At 39.5% G+C, this 17,026-nt stretch overlaps 1 protein-coding gene across 3 annotated transcripts in view; it reads left to right on the plus strand.

The window, feature by feature from the left end:
* The window catches only part of dnajc6 (DnaJ (Hsp40) homolog, subfamily C, member 6), a 62,727-nt gene that overhangs the window by 16,945 nt on the left and 28,756 nt on the right, over window positions 1-17,026 (plus strand). For all 3 annotated transcript variants that reach the window (XM_041791046.1, XM_041791047.1, XM_041791044.1), the window contains one exon: window positions 7,274-7,409. In XM_041791046.1, the coding sequence (XP_041646980.1) occupies window positions 7,274-7,409 (136 nt within the window). The remainder of the gene's footprint in view (window positions 1-7,273; window positions 7,410-17,026) is intronic.

A 17,026-nucleotide genomic window follows, 5' to 3' on the forward strand; every position in this document is an offset into this window, starting at 1 on the left:
TTTACTCCATTCTTCATTGCAAAAGTGATCAAGCTCTGTCAGGTGGGGTTACAAGCATGAAATGCGCAGATAGCTGTGGTTCTCTGTGCTTGCTTGTTTATAGAAAAGACAGGAATAGCCCCAAGGATCCACACTTAATGCCATACGTCATTAAAGTACATGCATACGAATGTGCATACCAACCAAATATTAAGTAGATTTTTCTGTGAATAATGGTTATTGTTTTCCCTCTCAGTGCCCTTGTTTGTGTTTTGTTCATAGCAAAAAAAATCAGCCTGAGCCTCAAAGTCAAGGAGTAATTTGGTAATGCAGACCCTGACAAACACTTCTGGCAGCTTCTGGTCACCCTGATGGCCTATTAGATTGATACCTTGACCATGAACCACAACACTGAAGGTCCACGTCAGTCTGGGAGTCTTTTATGCATGTCAATGCCCAACTCTCCCTGTGTGCTGGCTTCTATGAATTTATCATTATAAGGTAGTCGGCCCTGTCACATTTTATTGCTAAAAATCACCTCTTCAGTCCTTGTGAGTGAGCACGTTTATGAGTTTGGGTTTGTTGGTTTTAAATCAAGATCAGTCTCAAATCCGGCACTGATTTTTTTTTGTTGTAAATCATGTTTAAGGTTGCACAGTCTACTTTGACCAGCACAATCAGAGCCTGAGTCAGTGGTGCACTTTTCTGCATGAAGCAGTATAACAGATATCAACCTAACACCTTTCTCATCATCACCATCTTTAATTATGCAGATATGAGTCCACAGATAGAGTACACCAGCTATTCAGGTACAAAACAAAGCCTATAAGTGTATAGTAGCACTGAATCAGGTGTTGTGTCATGTGTTTGCTTGTCAAGCGGTTGTGTTGTAATACATCCTCCTGTGTCATTCACATCTAACCGGATATTAAAAGAGAAAGGTTCATAGCTGTAAGAGGAAGGAGGCATGTTCTGACAACAAACTCATCACACTAGACAAACTAGACATGCCTCTCTTTCTTCTCCCTCTTTTTTCTTGTCTACCTGTCCATTTCCGCCATCACTGCAGTCAGCTCTTTTTCAGAGCAGCATGATTGGCAGATCCAGGCTGAACTTATTTAGCTCTCGATTTCAAGGCAGAGCAAGATCCAGGTTTTCCTAATATGTGCTGTCATGCTCACCGGCTGGGAAATTTGCATAGTAAGGAGGTTAAAAATAGACCAAAGCTAGCTGGTGAAAGAGCAGTTTGCATTCCTCAGTGTAGTCGTGCTTAGTATGACAACGTGTTAAACAAATGATTCAGAAAGTTTACCGTCTTTCTTGTTGGGATTTAGGTTTTTAGATCAAACCACTCCAGTGCCAAATGAGGTAAAGGTAGAGCTAGCAGCTGGTTAGCATTAAGATGGGAAACAGAGCAAAGGAGCTAGCCAGGCTATGTCTAAAGCCAATAAAAACTGCTTTTACTGTAATTCTGCAAGTTTCAAACATGCATGATGGTTAAAAAAGCTTTGTAGGTGCTTGATATGGCAGTTTTACCATGAGGCATTTGTCTGATGCTTTACGCTTCATCAAATATGAGGTATGTTTAAAATTATGGGTGTACAAAATAATATCAAAATAGACTTTGAGTTCCATAAATGTGCCTGAAAAGGACCCCTGGCTGCAACAGCAAGATCCAAGTCCCCCGAAAGCCCCCAAAGTACCTTCATATCAAGCAAATTAGGCAGATCCTTACAGATAAACCAAAACCCTGAACTTGTGGATTACTGTTTGGTAAAAAGGCTTGCAATGAATAGAAATATAAAACCATGCCAATAGTGTCCTTATGTTTTTACTTTAATCGGATACACCTGGCTTAGAGACATGCTAATAGTGGATTTTGTTGCTTTTCAGCAGAACTATACCGCCAGTTTCCTTTTAAAAGGCTCAACTAACTGGCTGCTGGCCTAGCTTTATAATGAGAACATGAGATTGATATTGACCTTTTTATCAAACCCTCAGGTAGCAAACAAAAGAGCAAATTCCTCAATATGTGAAGTATTCCTTTAAATAAAGGTCAAACAGTGATTATATCACACTGGCCCAGGATACAGTCAACAAATAAAATTATTTTGGAAGTTAATTGAGCCAACAGAAAGCTAAGAGGGTTGTTCTCTATATATTAGGCAGAACAGGCCTCTAACTAAGGTGCTCTGTCTTTGCTTTACATTTCCTTTATTTCTTTTTATCTTGCAAAGCATTGACACTGCAGTACAGAAAATAAAATGCTATTATCAGAAGATAGCTTGGGTGACTGTAATTTTACCTGGGCAGTACTAGGCATTAATATTATTTGTCTTTTGATTTGGTGCATGCATGCTTGTGTTGTCATTTTCAAAGTCACATGTTCAATTCCTATCATTACATTTCAGCTGTAGTAGCCTTAAAGCATAAACAGCTGCAGAGCTGATTTTACTGATGAATTAAATTATGATGTCAGTAGCTTTTGAGTTTTAAACTAAAAATCCTGTAGGTTTGAGCTGATCTTCAAGTTTGTCACCAAGCTTAGTTACTATTAAAATACAGGTAGGAATAACACATACTCTTGGTGGTAAGATTTTCCATAATTTTTATGTAGGTAATTATAAGAATTTGAAAGAGAACTTATATAATTTAGATGATAACACAAAACTTAAAGCAGGTCGATACTGATGTACTGTAGCCTTCAAGGTGAGCAGCTAAGGTTTGAGTCCAGCTCCTTTCCTGTATGCTATTATAACTCTATATCCAGTTTCTAACCATATCCACTGTCCTGTTGAATAAAATCCTAAAAAAGCTATAAATAGATATTTTTCTTCAAGCAAAATTAAACCAAACAGAAATACAGAAAGGCCCTCTGTTCTAAAGAAAGGACTGGACTTAAAAGAGATCACTGAGACAGATGATCTGATTTTCTTGGGAAAATCTTTTCTTGGGAGTGCTTGGGGCACTGACGGCAAAGGACTGGTCATTCTCATTTATTCAGTGGGGTGTCTGTAAACAACAAAGACCTTTAATCTGAATGAGCAAAGGGTATGGTTCAATCAAAGTAGATATCGAGTAAGGAAGAATAGAGCCATATGAATTTTATTATGTCTAAATCTACTTTAAAACATACAGAAGAAAAACTAAGAGGCTCAACATGGGGCAACTCGAGAAATAGAAGTGTGATATCTCAATTATGTCTTTCTTGTAATGTTTTTACTATCTCTGAGATCATTGCTTTTCAGTTATAGGCCACAAAACTGGGTATATAACTCTAAGAAATAAATGGTACATGATTTGATCCATTGAAAAAAACACATTTCCAGTATCTTGTACCAAAAATAGTATCAGCCTTTTTCACATTAGGCTAACACTGACTCTTGAGCCATGTTTTTACAAATCTACTCTTAAGTTTGAGTCCCTTAGAAAAGCAACCTCATCTTCAATCCACACAAATCCAGAAACGCAAGTTAAAGCTATATCATGCAAAGAAGAATCAATATTTGCGCAAGATCCAGAAATGCAGCCGTCTTCTCTGGGCCAAAGCTAATTTAAAATGGACTAATGCAAAATGGAAAACATCTGTCGGATGAGTCAAAATTTAAAATTATTTTTGGCAACCAAAGATGCTGTATCCTGCAGACTAAAGAGGACAGGGACTTGTCATCAGTGCACAGTTCAAAGCCTGCATCTCTGATGGTATGGGGTTGCATTAGTGCCTATGGTGTGGGCAGCTCACACATCTGGAAATTCTCTATCAGTGCTGATAAGTACATTGAGGTTTAGGCAACATATGTGGGTTAAATGTGGGAATAAAATATGGGTTTATGAGATTTGCAAATCATCATGTTGTTTTTATTTGCATTTTATACAGTGGCCCAACTTTTTTGGAGTTGGGGTTTTATACCTCAGTGTTTGTAGTCATTTTTTTGCCTGTTGCCGTGCACCTTGGTTATCAACGCATGGTTGCATGAATGTGGGACTTTTTTAAAATTCAGAACAGTTTAATTTTTCAGTGGATCATTTCTTTGTTAATGTTGCCTGAGACTTTTTACGTGTTTTAGAGAAGGTGACAACATCCAGAGAGAAAGAGGCAAAAAGAAAAGTACTTGCTCTTTTTCTGTAACATATTTTGATTTATATGAGCATATTAACCCTTTACCTACTGAGCCGGCTCCGGCGCTGTGTTTTATATGTCCGGAGTATTATTACCATAACTCTGTCAAAGTTTTTCCCATCCAATACTGTTGGAAAGCTGAGAATTAGAATTAGGAAAGCCCACATATATGTTTCATTACAGTACTCGCAACCATATGACGTGGGCATTCATAGCAAAACACCAGAAGTATCGCGAGACCGCTACATGGATTCTCAACACTGTAACTCTTTGAAAGTTTGCTCAATCTAAAAAATTCCAACGCTGACAGAGAGCTGAGAATCTGTGCTATCCAGCAATATATGATGTGTGGTATATATATTACAGTAATGTCAAACAGCACCTCGGAAAAGGCAGCTTTGCCAGAGGACGAGTGAGAAAAGGAGAATAAAGGAAGAGAGTAAAAGGAGAGCAAGTGAGAGTGGCGTTTTGTTTTCAAAAAATAGCGTTAGTGGCATTTGTGCGTGTCTGTCATGTGCAATAACAATATATTACTTGAGAGTGTTGAGAATGCATTTTTCCACCTTTATTTGCACTAAATGTATATAGTTATCTTTTGCACTGTGTTTTGCACACCCAGAGTCCAAGACTCAAAAAATGACTGATGATTGTTCTAAACATGTTTAGGTTCACATTTCAAATGTCAAATCAAAACTTCATGAGCAATAGCAAAATTTCTTCTCATAAAAGCCATGAAAAACAAATCTGTTTTTGTGTTTTTCTTTTTTTAAACTGCTGAAAATTCGATATACTGTGCAATAATCATTAACCAGATGTTGAAAAGTCAAGTTCAAGTACTCCTGGGAAAAGGGACCAAAGCTCTCAGACTTGGGGCATTTCCTGACTATTTTACAGCCAGAATAAAAAAATATGTCCAAATTGCCATTTTTAGACTCAGTAGGTACAGGGTTAATGCAATAGTCTGGTAGGTGAGCAGTTTTATATTATCATATTAAACTTGTGTGATGCCTCTGTTCTTACACTCTAATCACTGAGCACATGCTGCTTCAACCTTTTTCTCTTAGTCTGTTGGTCAAATCTGATTCAACGGTTTTACTTTTGGGACTTTTTGTGGATCATATGCTGTTTGAGTTCAACAGGCATGAGCCTTGTCTCAGAATAAAACATCCCTGTCAGGTCTGTGCAGGCAGAGAGTCTAAATATAGACATCAGTGAAGATTTGCAAAAAAAATCATCTGTGAAGAATAAGATGAATAGAACCAGTTTCAGAAAAAAAAGAAATAAAGGAATCTGAAGTACACAGGTTTTATTTGAGATAGAGAAGCGGATAGAGAACAACCTGGTGAAGGAGTTTATTGTGTATAATTTATCAGGAACTTTTTCTCACCCTCCAGCTTTTTATTCTCAATAGATTTCCTCAGTGTTTGTAATGTCTTTCTGAGTATTTGTCTTAGTGTGAAAGCCTGCTGTTAAAATCAACAAAACGTGAGCATCCACAGCACAAAAAACTGGCAGAAGTAAAATGGCATTTTCCTCACAAGCAAAAGAAATATGAGTGCTTTTGGTTCATAGGATTGTTTTCACCCAGTATATGAAGAACAGCTTCTCTGGATGTGGTCATAAATATAACTAATAGGCCTACAGAGAAACAGGAACAGCGGCTCACTGGCATAAAGCAAAAAAGTGGCCTGTAATAGCCAGCATTCCCCTCGTAAGTAATGCTTTTAGTGGCAATAATGTCTCAAAAACTGCAGCTAACTACCAGCTAATGACACTATCTCATTATAATGAACCATCTGTGCCACTTCCTCAGTATGCTCCTCTTTGCCTTCTCTCAGTTTAGTAAACATGAATTGCAGACTTTCCCTGCTCAACTTGACACGTAACTTTTGCGTTACGTTGCGTAACGTAACATTAGGAAAATGTAAAATATTTTCTGCCTTCTTAAGGATTTAAATGTTAACATAGAGGTGCTGCTTTCTTTTATTTTCAGCTAAAAGCTTTATTAATTTTCAGAGTGATAGGGGTCTGAAAAATGGCTTCTAGAGTTGTTACAATAGCAAATATTTCTAAGCATACAACCTTAATCTTCTCCTTTTAAAGCATAGTAGCTCAGCTGTGAGATACATATGCAGAGATATTACAGCTAACTGTTTTAACAGTTAACTGATGCTCTCTGAAGTGTAAAAAGAAAATAAATGTCAAAGAATTGTAGCTCAGTTTGATCATAAGCACTGAAACACTGCAGATCTACCATTTTTTGATGATATATGCCATGGCAGAATGAACAAATGTAAACACAAGTATTGCAGGAGTTGTGATGTGAAAGTGTGAAACAGTTGGATGTTAATACCATGCATCAGTTTTCTGTTGCAGCGCAAGGTGAAGTCTGATGTTGCATGATGAAAAAAATGTAACCTCTTCCATAGATCAGAAAAATTAGCTTTAGCTCCCCATGCTAATACAAAATGAAGACTACAGTTGTGCCTCAAAAGCACACAGACTGCTTGACTTCTAAGTTGATTTCGTTTAGAAACAAAGAAGCACAAACCCCCTCTGAGCACACGGCTGTTTAACTCCAAACTCAACACTTATTGAGAGATTAAAAGAGTAGAAGAAGTTTTGATGAGTCCAGGTGCTTCTGGGGTTTACTCTTTTCTGCCTCTACGGTGCTGGAAATTTCCTTTTGTGTGTTTTTCTTCTTCTGCAGAATCACTGTGGCTGCAGATATGGGATAGAAGAGAGAGTGAGAGGAGGGAGAGAATCTCAGATCAGCAGAGGGTTGCTGACTAAGATATGACACTTGAGTTCTGTCTAACACTTGCATACTCTTAACAGCGTACCACACACTCACCGAGCAAAACACAGTTCTAGTCGTCTTGTCTCTTGTGTCTTAGTCTGTCATGCCTTTACACCCACACATGTGTTTACTTGGTATGTTGTGCACTGACTCATACCTTCTACACTTAAGTCAAATGAAAACCTCAGAAATCCAGTTTTGTATTGAAGGATCAATATTCAGCACCCATTGAATAAACAAACACATCATCTGCGTAGAACTTGAATTCATTTATCGGTTATATTTTTAGGCTGACATTTACTTCACTTTTAGACTGAAATAATCATCCTTGTATCACTCTGAATCCCGATGGTCTGAATGTTCTCTGTCCACAGATATGGATGCCAGTTATGGAGGAGGGCTGCTGGATATGGTGAAGGGAGGAGCGGGGAAGTTTTTCAGCAATTTCAAAGACAACTTGAAAGACACGCTGAAAGACACCTCCACAAAGGTCATGTCTCAGGTCTCCACGTAAGTTGCATTTGTTTTAAATCACACTGTGTTGTCCTGTGCTTCTGCATAACTCCCACCTTCTGTGATATATTCTTTAAGACTGAAAACTATGGCAAATTTTTCATGAAAGTGGTCAGAGATATTGGATTTTTGCCATTATTCAATATAACAAATATTCCAAACTTACTTTGGCTGTTACCAATGTGGATATAATACTGATGTAATGATATTAAAACCTCACAGTACAGTAACAGCTTGGTAACAAGTCCACAGTATAGTATTTATGGCCCACACGTCAGATTTAACAGTTGCTGGAGCCCTCACAGTCTCAAAAACTTGTCACATGGTTCTCCCTTGCCACTTATAGCAGCCACCATTTTTGCGCTGTTAGACAAAGCCAGCGAGTGGAGCTCAAAGGATGATGGGTACGCAAAGGTCAATGGGAACTGTAGCTGCCTCTTCCCTTCACTCTGCTTCAATCAAAAAACTACAGTTTTTGGCCTGAAGACCTGCCGTTTTGAACTGTCACGTGTCCATGACGACACTGAGACGCTTCTGTCACCACGATATCGCAAAATTAACGATGCCATTACATCTCTAGGATTTATACTCTACTTTTTTTTTCTTTCTTTCTTTTTATAAAAAGAGCCACAAAATCTCCCCTGTACCTGTGAAAATCTGTTATTGAGATTATCTGCCCATGTTTGCTTTGTAGTCACCATGAAATCATGACCAAACATGGTCATGAAAATCATGACAAAATACTTGAAATAAAATCAATACTTTTCTTCCTCAAAGGCAGACATATTAATATCTTCTCATACTGATAATCAACTTTTTGAACTATTCTGCTGATACTAATAATATGCTGATAATACTGTGCCTCCATACTAAAAATATGCTAATATATTTTCAAACAAGATATAAGGTCAGCCAGAATAGTGGGCATGTATGATATTGGAATTTTCTGATCTCCAAAATGCCAATATTAACAAATTTATTTCAGCTAATACAGAAATGTATACTTGTATATAGATGGAGTTGAGACCTAAAACTAGACTAATTATCAAGTCAATAATCACACTTTTACATTTAAGGAGCAAACAAAGGAACAGCCTTCAGTAGTTTATGGGATAAAGATGAAGGAAGGAAAAGACTGACGCTCTTTTCTCTGTTGGCCCTGCAAATTTACTAAAAAAACTTGAAATATCACATTGACATAGGCTAAGTATTCAAACCCTTTGCAAAAACAGTAAATTAAGCTTGTTACTCCCATTTCTCTTGATCTTTGCTGAGATGTGTCTACACCTTGATTGAAGTCCACCTGTGGTAAATTAAATTCATTGGACATGATTTGGAAATCCACACACCTCTCTATAGAAGACCTCACAGCTTAAAGGAACTAGCGAACTGCCTGCTGAGCTCTGAGACAGTATTGTTGCAAGGCACAGATCTGGGGAAGGCTACAAAAAATTCTGTTGCACTGAAGTATTACAAGAGCTCAATAGCCTTAATCACTCTTAAATTGTTCAAGTTAAAAAAAAAAAACACGACTCTTCTAAGAGCTAGTCACCCGGCCAAACTGAGCAATGGGGAGAGAAGGAAGAGGTGACCAAGAATGCAGTGGTCACTCTGAGCTCCAGAGATCCTGTGTGGAGATGGGACAAATTTCCAGAAGGACAACCATCACTGCAGCCCTCTGCCGACTTGGGCTCTATAGAGTGACAAAAGTGGCACAGTGGCAAAACAGAAGTCTCTCCTCAGTGCAAAAGGCATGAAAACACACTTGGAGTTTGCAAAAAATCTACTTGTGTAAGCAAAGTGGGCTTGGCTTCTACATGAATAATCAACTTGAAATATTTCGTTTCAATATAGAATCATCATCTATTTGATTAATTTTTGTTCAAGAAGCAGTATTTGGTATTTCTTTATTGTCATTTTTCAAGCACATGCTGATGCTGTGCAGCTGGCTGTCAGTCAGAGATCCTGGCATTTGGCCCATGTAGATCTGACTCAGAGCTGACTGTATTTTTGTTGTGGCAGGAAAAAGACATAGATATATATTGTGTATGCCATTCAGCTGAAGCTACAGAGATGATTTTTGATCCATAACACCCTGTTCTGTTTCATACTAGCATTCTAAGACCAGGTCAGACCCTGCACTGGATGCAAAAGAGAGACTAGTGCCTTCATAACGAGATTACCTTGTTGTATTTGGTAATGACTGTGTCCTCAAAATTAGTATTTAAATAGCTGGATCATGCAAATGTTTATGTTGCCAGTACGATGGGTGATAATTGCTTGGATTGGCTGAATGTTTCAGTTGCTGACGAGAGTGTACAGTGAGTGTCCATCAGCTTTAGAAGTGAAACAGAGCAGTAAGGATGGAAGGAGGAGAGAGGGAGGTTAGCAGAGTCTGGCACGGCTCGCTCGTTCCAGTGTGTTTGTGCACAGGCATCTGCACGGGGCAGAACAAAGGGCCTCTGTATTGTCAGATACATGCTCTCTCTCTCTCTCTCTTTCTCTCTCTCTCTCTCTCTCTCTCTCTCAGTGTTGACTCAGCAAGTTTGATGGTGATTATTCCTCTCCTGTGCGTCCCCTCCTCTGCTGCTCACATCTTTGCACAGTCTTGTCCTGTTGTACCCCTTTGTGTTTTTCAGCCTCTCATCTCTGCTCCACCTTCTCTCCTCTGCTCTCATTGCCGTCTATCGCTCCTCTCCTGTCTGAATTATTCATAGTGGTTCATTGTGCCAAATGGCCAGTGCACTGCTGATACAGAAGGATTCATTTCATTAGGGCCCTGCTGCGTGTCGGCATGTTTGTGTGGACCGTGCGAGTGGGTGGGTTGTGATAATGGGGAAGAAGGCTACCCTGGTTACCTGCTGAAAGCATTCAGAAAGGAAAGGCAGAAATGTAGAGGTAAAATGACATGCCACAGTTTACTACAGTACTGCTTCGACAGGTTTCTTTATTAGGTGTCAACACTGACATCCTGCTGTAATGTGGCTCACTAAAGAGTGCTGTTGTGTGTGTAGTTTTATAAGTTTGTTTAGAAATCAAAGAAGCAGAAGGAAGGACTGTGACAAGACAAGTTATATATCAAGGTTTAGGGTGTGCTCTGTAGTTTATTGTGCTAATAAATAAGTAAACATCTCATAGGCTGTGCTATATACCTCTGGCTTTCTAGTTCAGTCAATCTATGGTGCAGTTGAAGGCATGAGAGGAGGTTTATTGTGAAAATGAGTGAGTGTCATGGTTTGCCCTTTTAACATCATTAGTGGTTTAGCTGTATTACTCTCTCAGGGTTAAATCAACAAAACTAAGCAAACATCCACTTACAATCACAGATATGAGTGGCATCTTATGTGGTAGGGCCTAATGATGTTTCCAAGCTTTTCCTTCACCCTGTGAGAAGGTTAATTCAAGGAAGTTTTACTTTTTCATACCCAAGACAAATAATCTTGTCAAGCACCATTTCCTTTACATTATTAAATCTGTTTCAAACTGCCCTTGAGATGTTTACCTAATCTTATTTTTTCAAGCTAGAACTGGCAAAACAAAATGCCTGAAGCATCAATGACACGACTCATCAAGTAGTTTGATTGTTTATTTCAAGACACGGACCAGTCTCAAAAACAGGCGAGGCAAAAAATTGTTATTTTCTTACTATTTTTTTCTTTGTGTAAAAAAAGGTCAAAGCTGCTCTCACCAATACATTTTAAACTGGGTGAAATGATGTGAAAGGGAATGATAATGGTGTTTCCAAAGAAAACTGACCAGGTCTGCAGTTGCCCCTGGCTTTGAGGAGCTTTAAAGTCTAGTTTAGGTCAATGTTTTGGTTTTAAAGTCTAGAACTTTTATGTTTTGGTTCACCTCCACAGCTTTCTTGCAGGTTTACAACCACTGTACATGCTATTTTAGCTAAAAAAAGACCAATGCCTCAGCTTCTCAATTAGTTAGTTTACAAAGTCGGCAGCCCAAGAGAAGAGCGTTTTCTTCAGGAGGTGGTGGAGACCAAAGCTGAGATAAGGAGAGAAAAGTTGGACTAACATCCTCAAGGTTATCTTTAACATGGGGTTTCAAAGTGTGGGAGAGTGAGCCTCCCCTTGGAGAAAATAATTCATTCCTTGGCCCCCCACCCCCATAAAAATAATATTAAAACAATTTAAACATATTTTCATACATTTATATCTCATCTTAACATTTATATATATTTTTAACCCTTTTTCTCTATTTTTAATATTTTGATCTTTAAACACCCATCTTACCCTGGTAATCAGTTATTTTGTTTCAGTAATCAGCTTATTGCCAATACTACCTGATTATTACGCTCTAACTTGGTGGAAACTGAGTTTGCATCTATGCAGTTGATGCAGGATTGCATAACTGCACATCACCCTCCACCTTCAGCCCTGCCTGGTACTCGGTTTCAATCACTGTCGGTGTCATTGTCGTTGTGATTGAAATTCCTTCAACTACCTGTTAAAAAAATCCCTCTTTGTTTTGGTTACTAAACTTAGTGCTTTATCTCATTACGACCCCAGGGTTTACACAGCCGTATGCTCTCACTAGCTTGTACATCTTTGCGAACTAAACACTGTGGCTGTTGAGCTTTATCAGGACCAATTCAGGAAAATACTAAATTTAATAGTCGACTCTTTAGTATAGTCTCTGTAATAACTATAAATCTGTCCATTTTGCCCCACATGAAGCAGAAATTAACAAAGAAAATCATCTTTTTTCTGGTTTACGGTTCCACGCCTCTCCTGAAGTCCTGTGGCGCCCCCCAGGGCAGGTCTGCCTTACACTTTTAAAAGCTGCTGATCTATAACATTTCTGTTGACTGCATACATTGGCAACAAATGGTTGACAATATTCACCAGAATGATTTGAGAAAGATTTGTTGATATTGGGTTTTACATTTTCTGTTGCCTCACAGTAGAGAGAAACTTGACAAAGGCAGCCCTTAAGCATAATTAAGACTGAGAGAGACTGGACTGAAGAATGTGACTTTTTTAACCTACTGATGACTCCACATTGGTGATAGCCAGGGTTAAAGGCTTCACGCTTTTTGTTTCTATTCCACTATTTCTCTGTCCATCCAAGCCATTCTTGTGAGTATGATACCCAAATAATACTTTGAGGAATTTTCTTCGATCTTTGAACAAGTTTCCACTCTAACTCAGGGATAAGTGTTGGATTTTGGAGGTCAGATGTCAAGGTCTCTGGGATTCATGTTCATGCCTTTCTTGCGGACAGTATCTCGAAGAATTATGATTTTTACCCATCACATTTAAATAAAAATTATTTTTTTTAAAAAGTTAATTACACACTGCAGTGCACACCAGGAGCTGTAGAACACATATTCAGCATGTCCATGCTGTTAGTGACGCATATATTAACAAGCACTGGGATGAGGCGCTGTTGATAGCAGGAATACACTCAGTTAGGCCTTGAGTCATTTACTGTCTGCCTCGAGTGTCATGATGGTGTATCTGTGACAGCAACAGCATCACTGTTAGCTTAAACATGCATGCAGGAGACAGACAGACAGACTTCCTGCACACTGCTGAGTTCTCTGGCTGCTGATGGGGATATCAAACTGACTTTACTGTAGATTTGTCACAGAAATTAACACACAGAAGAGGTGGGAGAACATGCTTTGGGTCATGTGACTATCACCACATCTGCAGTGATGTGACTATTGCCATTGCAGTTGTCAAACGATATATCCTTCAGCCCTACTGTCTGGCAATTGTAAAACCTCTCTAAGGCATTTCGTTGCTTCAATGTAAAAGTTGTGAGTTGCAAACATTGACAGCTGCTCCCCACTGACATTCACTTTCACTCATGCTCAACAACGTCTAAGAAACGTGCAGAAGCTCACATGTGGCTTCTCCTCTGTTTAGTTTTTCATGGTGGTGCAAAATGGCAGGCATGCTTTAAAGACACTCTACATCTGCTGGAATAGAGAGCTCTTTTCTTTTGTACCAAAGACACAATAATTCTTAATTTTTTATGCGATTCAACCCTTAAAAAAGACATTCGAATAGAAAGAAATGTAATTTCATTACTGCCATTAAATCCCCCTGTGCTTTACTGTAAAACTTGAAGACGTGGTATTGCTTTGCAGAGGCCTGATTTTTGTTCTAGTTTGATGAAGTATTTTGTCCTTTTTGTTTACCCCCTTGGCAGAGTGTCCCCGCTTTATCACAGAAGCAGTTTTTTGTGCAGCTTGAAGGTTTTCTTGGTAAGCACATTTTCTGCCAGTCATTAGAAGCCGATCTGTGACTCCTTCCACAGACTGTCTCATTCCAGTTTATTGACTTCTGTAACACTTCAGTAGAAATTCCCCTGAGCATGCTTGGTATAAGGGAGCACCACTGCAAGCACTGTTATTGACTAGGCTCCTTATACCTCCAAAGACAGGCCTTATTGGTTTCTCTCTGCTTCTGTGTAATATATATTCAAGGCAAAGTCTGCCTCTGAATTATTTAAAGCAGACTGCTCGTTTGTTTACCTGGCTGAAGGGAATTTCTGCAGGGAAACAAATCTGGCAACAACGCTCCACTGTGCTTTCCTCTGTGAGTCAGAAACGGCATGGCCACAGAGTCCGGGTGGCTGATCGGGGTTTGTGAAAGGCACTGTGTCCTTGCACCCAGACAGCACACACCCCCTCCTCACCAGACACACATTCATCTCTTGACTGCCTCTGCTTTCTATTCAGGCTCTTTCACTTTCACTTGTTTTTAGCCCTCCTCTCTCACTTTTAATCTAACTCTTTTCTTTATCCCTCCAAGTCCTTGTCTTGTTTTATCTTGTGCCCAAAGAGACTCTATAATGGCATCCTATCTTGCTACATTATAACTGAGGATGTTTGAAAGTTACAGTATTGACCCTATTCACAAAGCAGCTATCTAATCTGAACTGCTGAACGTTGTTGTAGGTCCAAAGCATTTAGTTTCCTGTCAAAGAAAATCATCTCTTTTCAGCTTCCGTATTGATCAACAACTGAAGAGACAGTTTGTGGGGACATCTGTCCATTAAAACAGATGTTTTTGATAATTTCTAGCTAGCTATAGACTGTGGAGTGCTCAGATCACTGATCTGAACTTTTCTGATGATGCTGTGATCCTTGCAGAGACTGTCTTTGTGGGGGCTCCTCACTTGCTGAGTGAGGAGCAAACATAGATGCCTTGGATGCAGCCATCAAATCTGTGTCTGTGAATGATGAGAGCATGGAAGTTGTAGGGCACTTCACCTACCTTGGCAGCGTAATCCATCGATCCACTTACTGCTAGGGTGTGATCAACCTCAAACTTGGCCTAGCATATGGGGCGATGGGTTCACAGAGCAAGGTAGCGTGGCGTTCCCAGTTTCTGAGCATACAGATGAAAGTCATAGCCCTCTCGGTCTAACTATACTGTTGACCAATAGAGAGGGGTGCCGGCTGGGTGACGACTTCTCTTTGGTGCATTTTTGGCTATTGTTGGCAAGACCGTGTGTCTAATGCTGATATACTCTGGGGGGTGAGGAACTTCAGAGAGCAGGGATACGTGAAGAGATAGAGCCTCGGCTTCGCACAAGACTGGATGATTGCCATTAGCAGGCCAGAGCAGTACAGGACCACGGCGAAGTGCTAAACCGGCATATGTTCCCATACCTGACCTGACCTGTAGACAATATTCCACAACCTACTAAATGGGGAAATTCCTCATTAATGTAAAAGCTAGCATGACAATGGATTTTCAACATTAGCTGATGTCAGATGTTGTTTACATCTTTCCTTGTAAATACAGGCAGGCAGTGAGTTGGGACAAAATAAATAACTAGAAAAAAACAGGTGTATTGCAAAGTTTTGGCAGCATTTTTGCAAGAGAGAAAGATGTGAAATCCAGCCCCAGTGCCAACATATCTCCACTGCCTTTGTCATTCTCTCCTTGAACCTACTCCTCAAGGAGCAGATTCTGTTTGCCATAAAAAGTGCTGTTTAAAAGTCAGTAAATGAAGAATTTAGAACAGAAGCATAGAGGGAGTGAAGATAGCCAAATCTAATATCCATTTGGGATCTAACCCACTTATAGTGTGTTTGTTTGAGAGTGTGTGACTTGGCTATTAGAGACTCGGTTAGAGCACCTCGCCTGATATAATCTGGACTAAAGTAGCTTTCAGGCTTCGGGTGTGAACTTTCAAATAGGAAACAACAACAGGCTCTGTGAAGTTTCTGCTTGTGGGTATGTTTGTTATCACTCTTTCACCCTCACTATGCACCCACTGGAGGCCCAAAATAGGATATGAACTGCACTGATACAACAATTTTCTAGTCATCCAAACAATCAGAGCTCTTTTCACTACATTCAGCATTTAATTCACGTTCATAATGCTCAGACTTATCATGATTTATACATCTACAAACATACGCATGGGTTCTGTGTCTCACCCAAAGATACTTCCATATTTAACCTTCTGATTGGTAACCTCCTCAAAGGGACAACTGACTCCAAGTTTACAGCACCTTTCCAGGTACATAACATCCAAAAAGCATGTGGGAGACCATATGGTCAAGTGGAAGAAAGTCTTTTGGTCTGAGGGGACCAAAATGGTGCTTTTTGGCCATCACACAAGACGCTATGTTTGGCGAACACCAAAAACTGCACATCACCTCAAACACACCATCCCCACTGTGAAGCATGGTCATGGCAGCATCATGCTGTGGTGCTGCTACTTGGCAGTTGACCCTGGAAGGCTTGAAAAAGTAGGTGGTAAAATGACTGCTGCAAAATATAGGAAATCTTGGAGGACAATCTTATTCAGTCTGTGAGAGAACTACGGCTTGGGAGAAGATTTATTTTTCAGCATGAGAATGATGTGAAGTATGCAGCGAAAGCTACATAGAAATGGTCTAAAGTCAACAAGAAGTAGCCAAAACAAAGTCCAGACCTCAATCCAATAGAGAATTTGTGGCTGGACTTGCAAAAGGCTGTTCATGCCTGATCCTCGTGCAACTCGACAGCTTTAGCAGTTTGCAAAGAAGAATAGAGTAAAATTGCAGTGTACAGAAGTGCAAGCCAGATTGAGACCTATCCACACAGACTTCTGTGATTTTCTGTGATTGCAGCCAAAGATGCATCTACTAAATAAATACTGACTTAATGGAAAGAATATTTGTGCCATCACTTAATTGACATTACATAGCTATTTAGTTATACAAAGCTGTTTGCACTTTGACATTACAGAGTTTTTTTTGGTCAAAAAAGCCCAATTATATTGACCATGACTGCTTTTTAAAATCAATAAAAGGGCAAAAAATCCAAGGGGTTGAACATTTTTACAGGCACTGTATATGTAGCTATGTAAAAATATTGCATCCAGACACATTTTTCAAGGTAGAGGACACACGTGAGCATTTCCTCTCTTAAAAATCATGTCCTTCACTTAATTTATTCTCTGTTCACCACCTTGCTCTACTCTTAAATTGGCTGCAGCTCTAACCTCAGCAGGTCATGGAGCCTGCTCATTTGTAAACTGCGTGGCTATTGGCCATGAGCTCTTAAACCTGACACCTGACCTGCTTCTCTGCTCTTGTTGCCAGGTAGTTATTTCAGGAGAGAACAGATAAAGCACAGATTTACACA

This window comes from Cheilinus undulatus, linkage group 7, assembly GCF_018320785.1.
Source record: "Cheilinus undulatus linkage group 7, ASM1832078v1, whole genome shotgun sequence".
In the NCBI taxonomy this organism is placed as follows: Eukaryota; Metazoa; Chordata; class Actinopteri; order Labriformes; family Labridae; genus Cheilinus; species Cheilinus undulatus.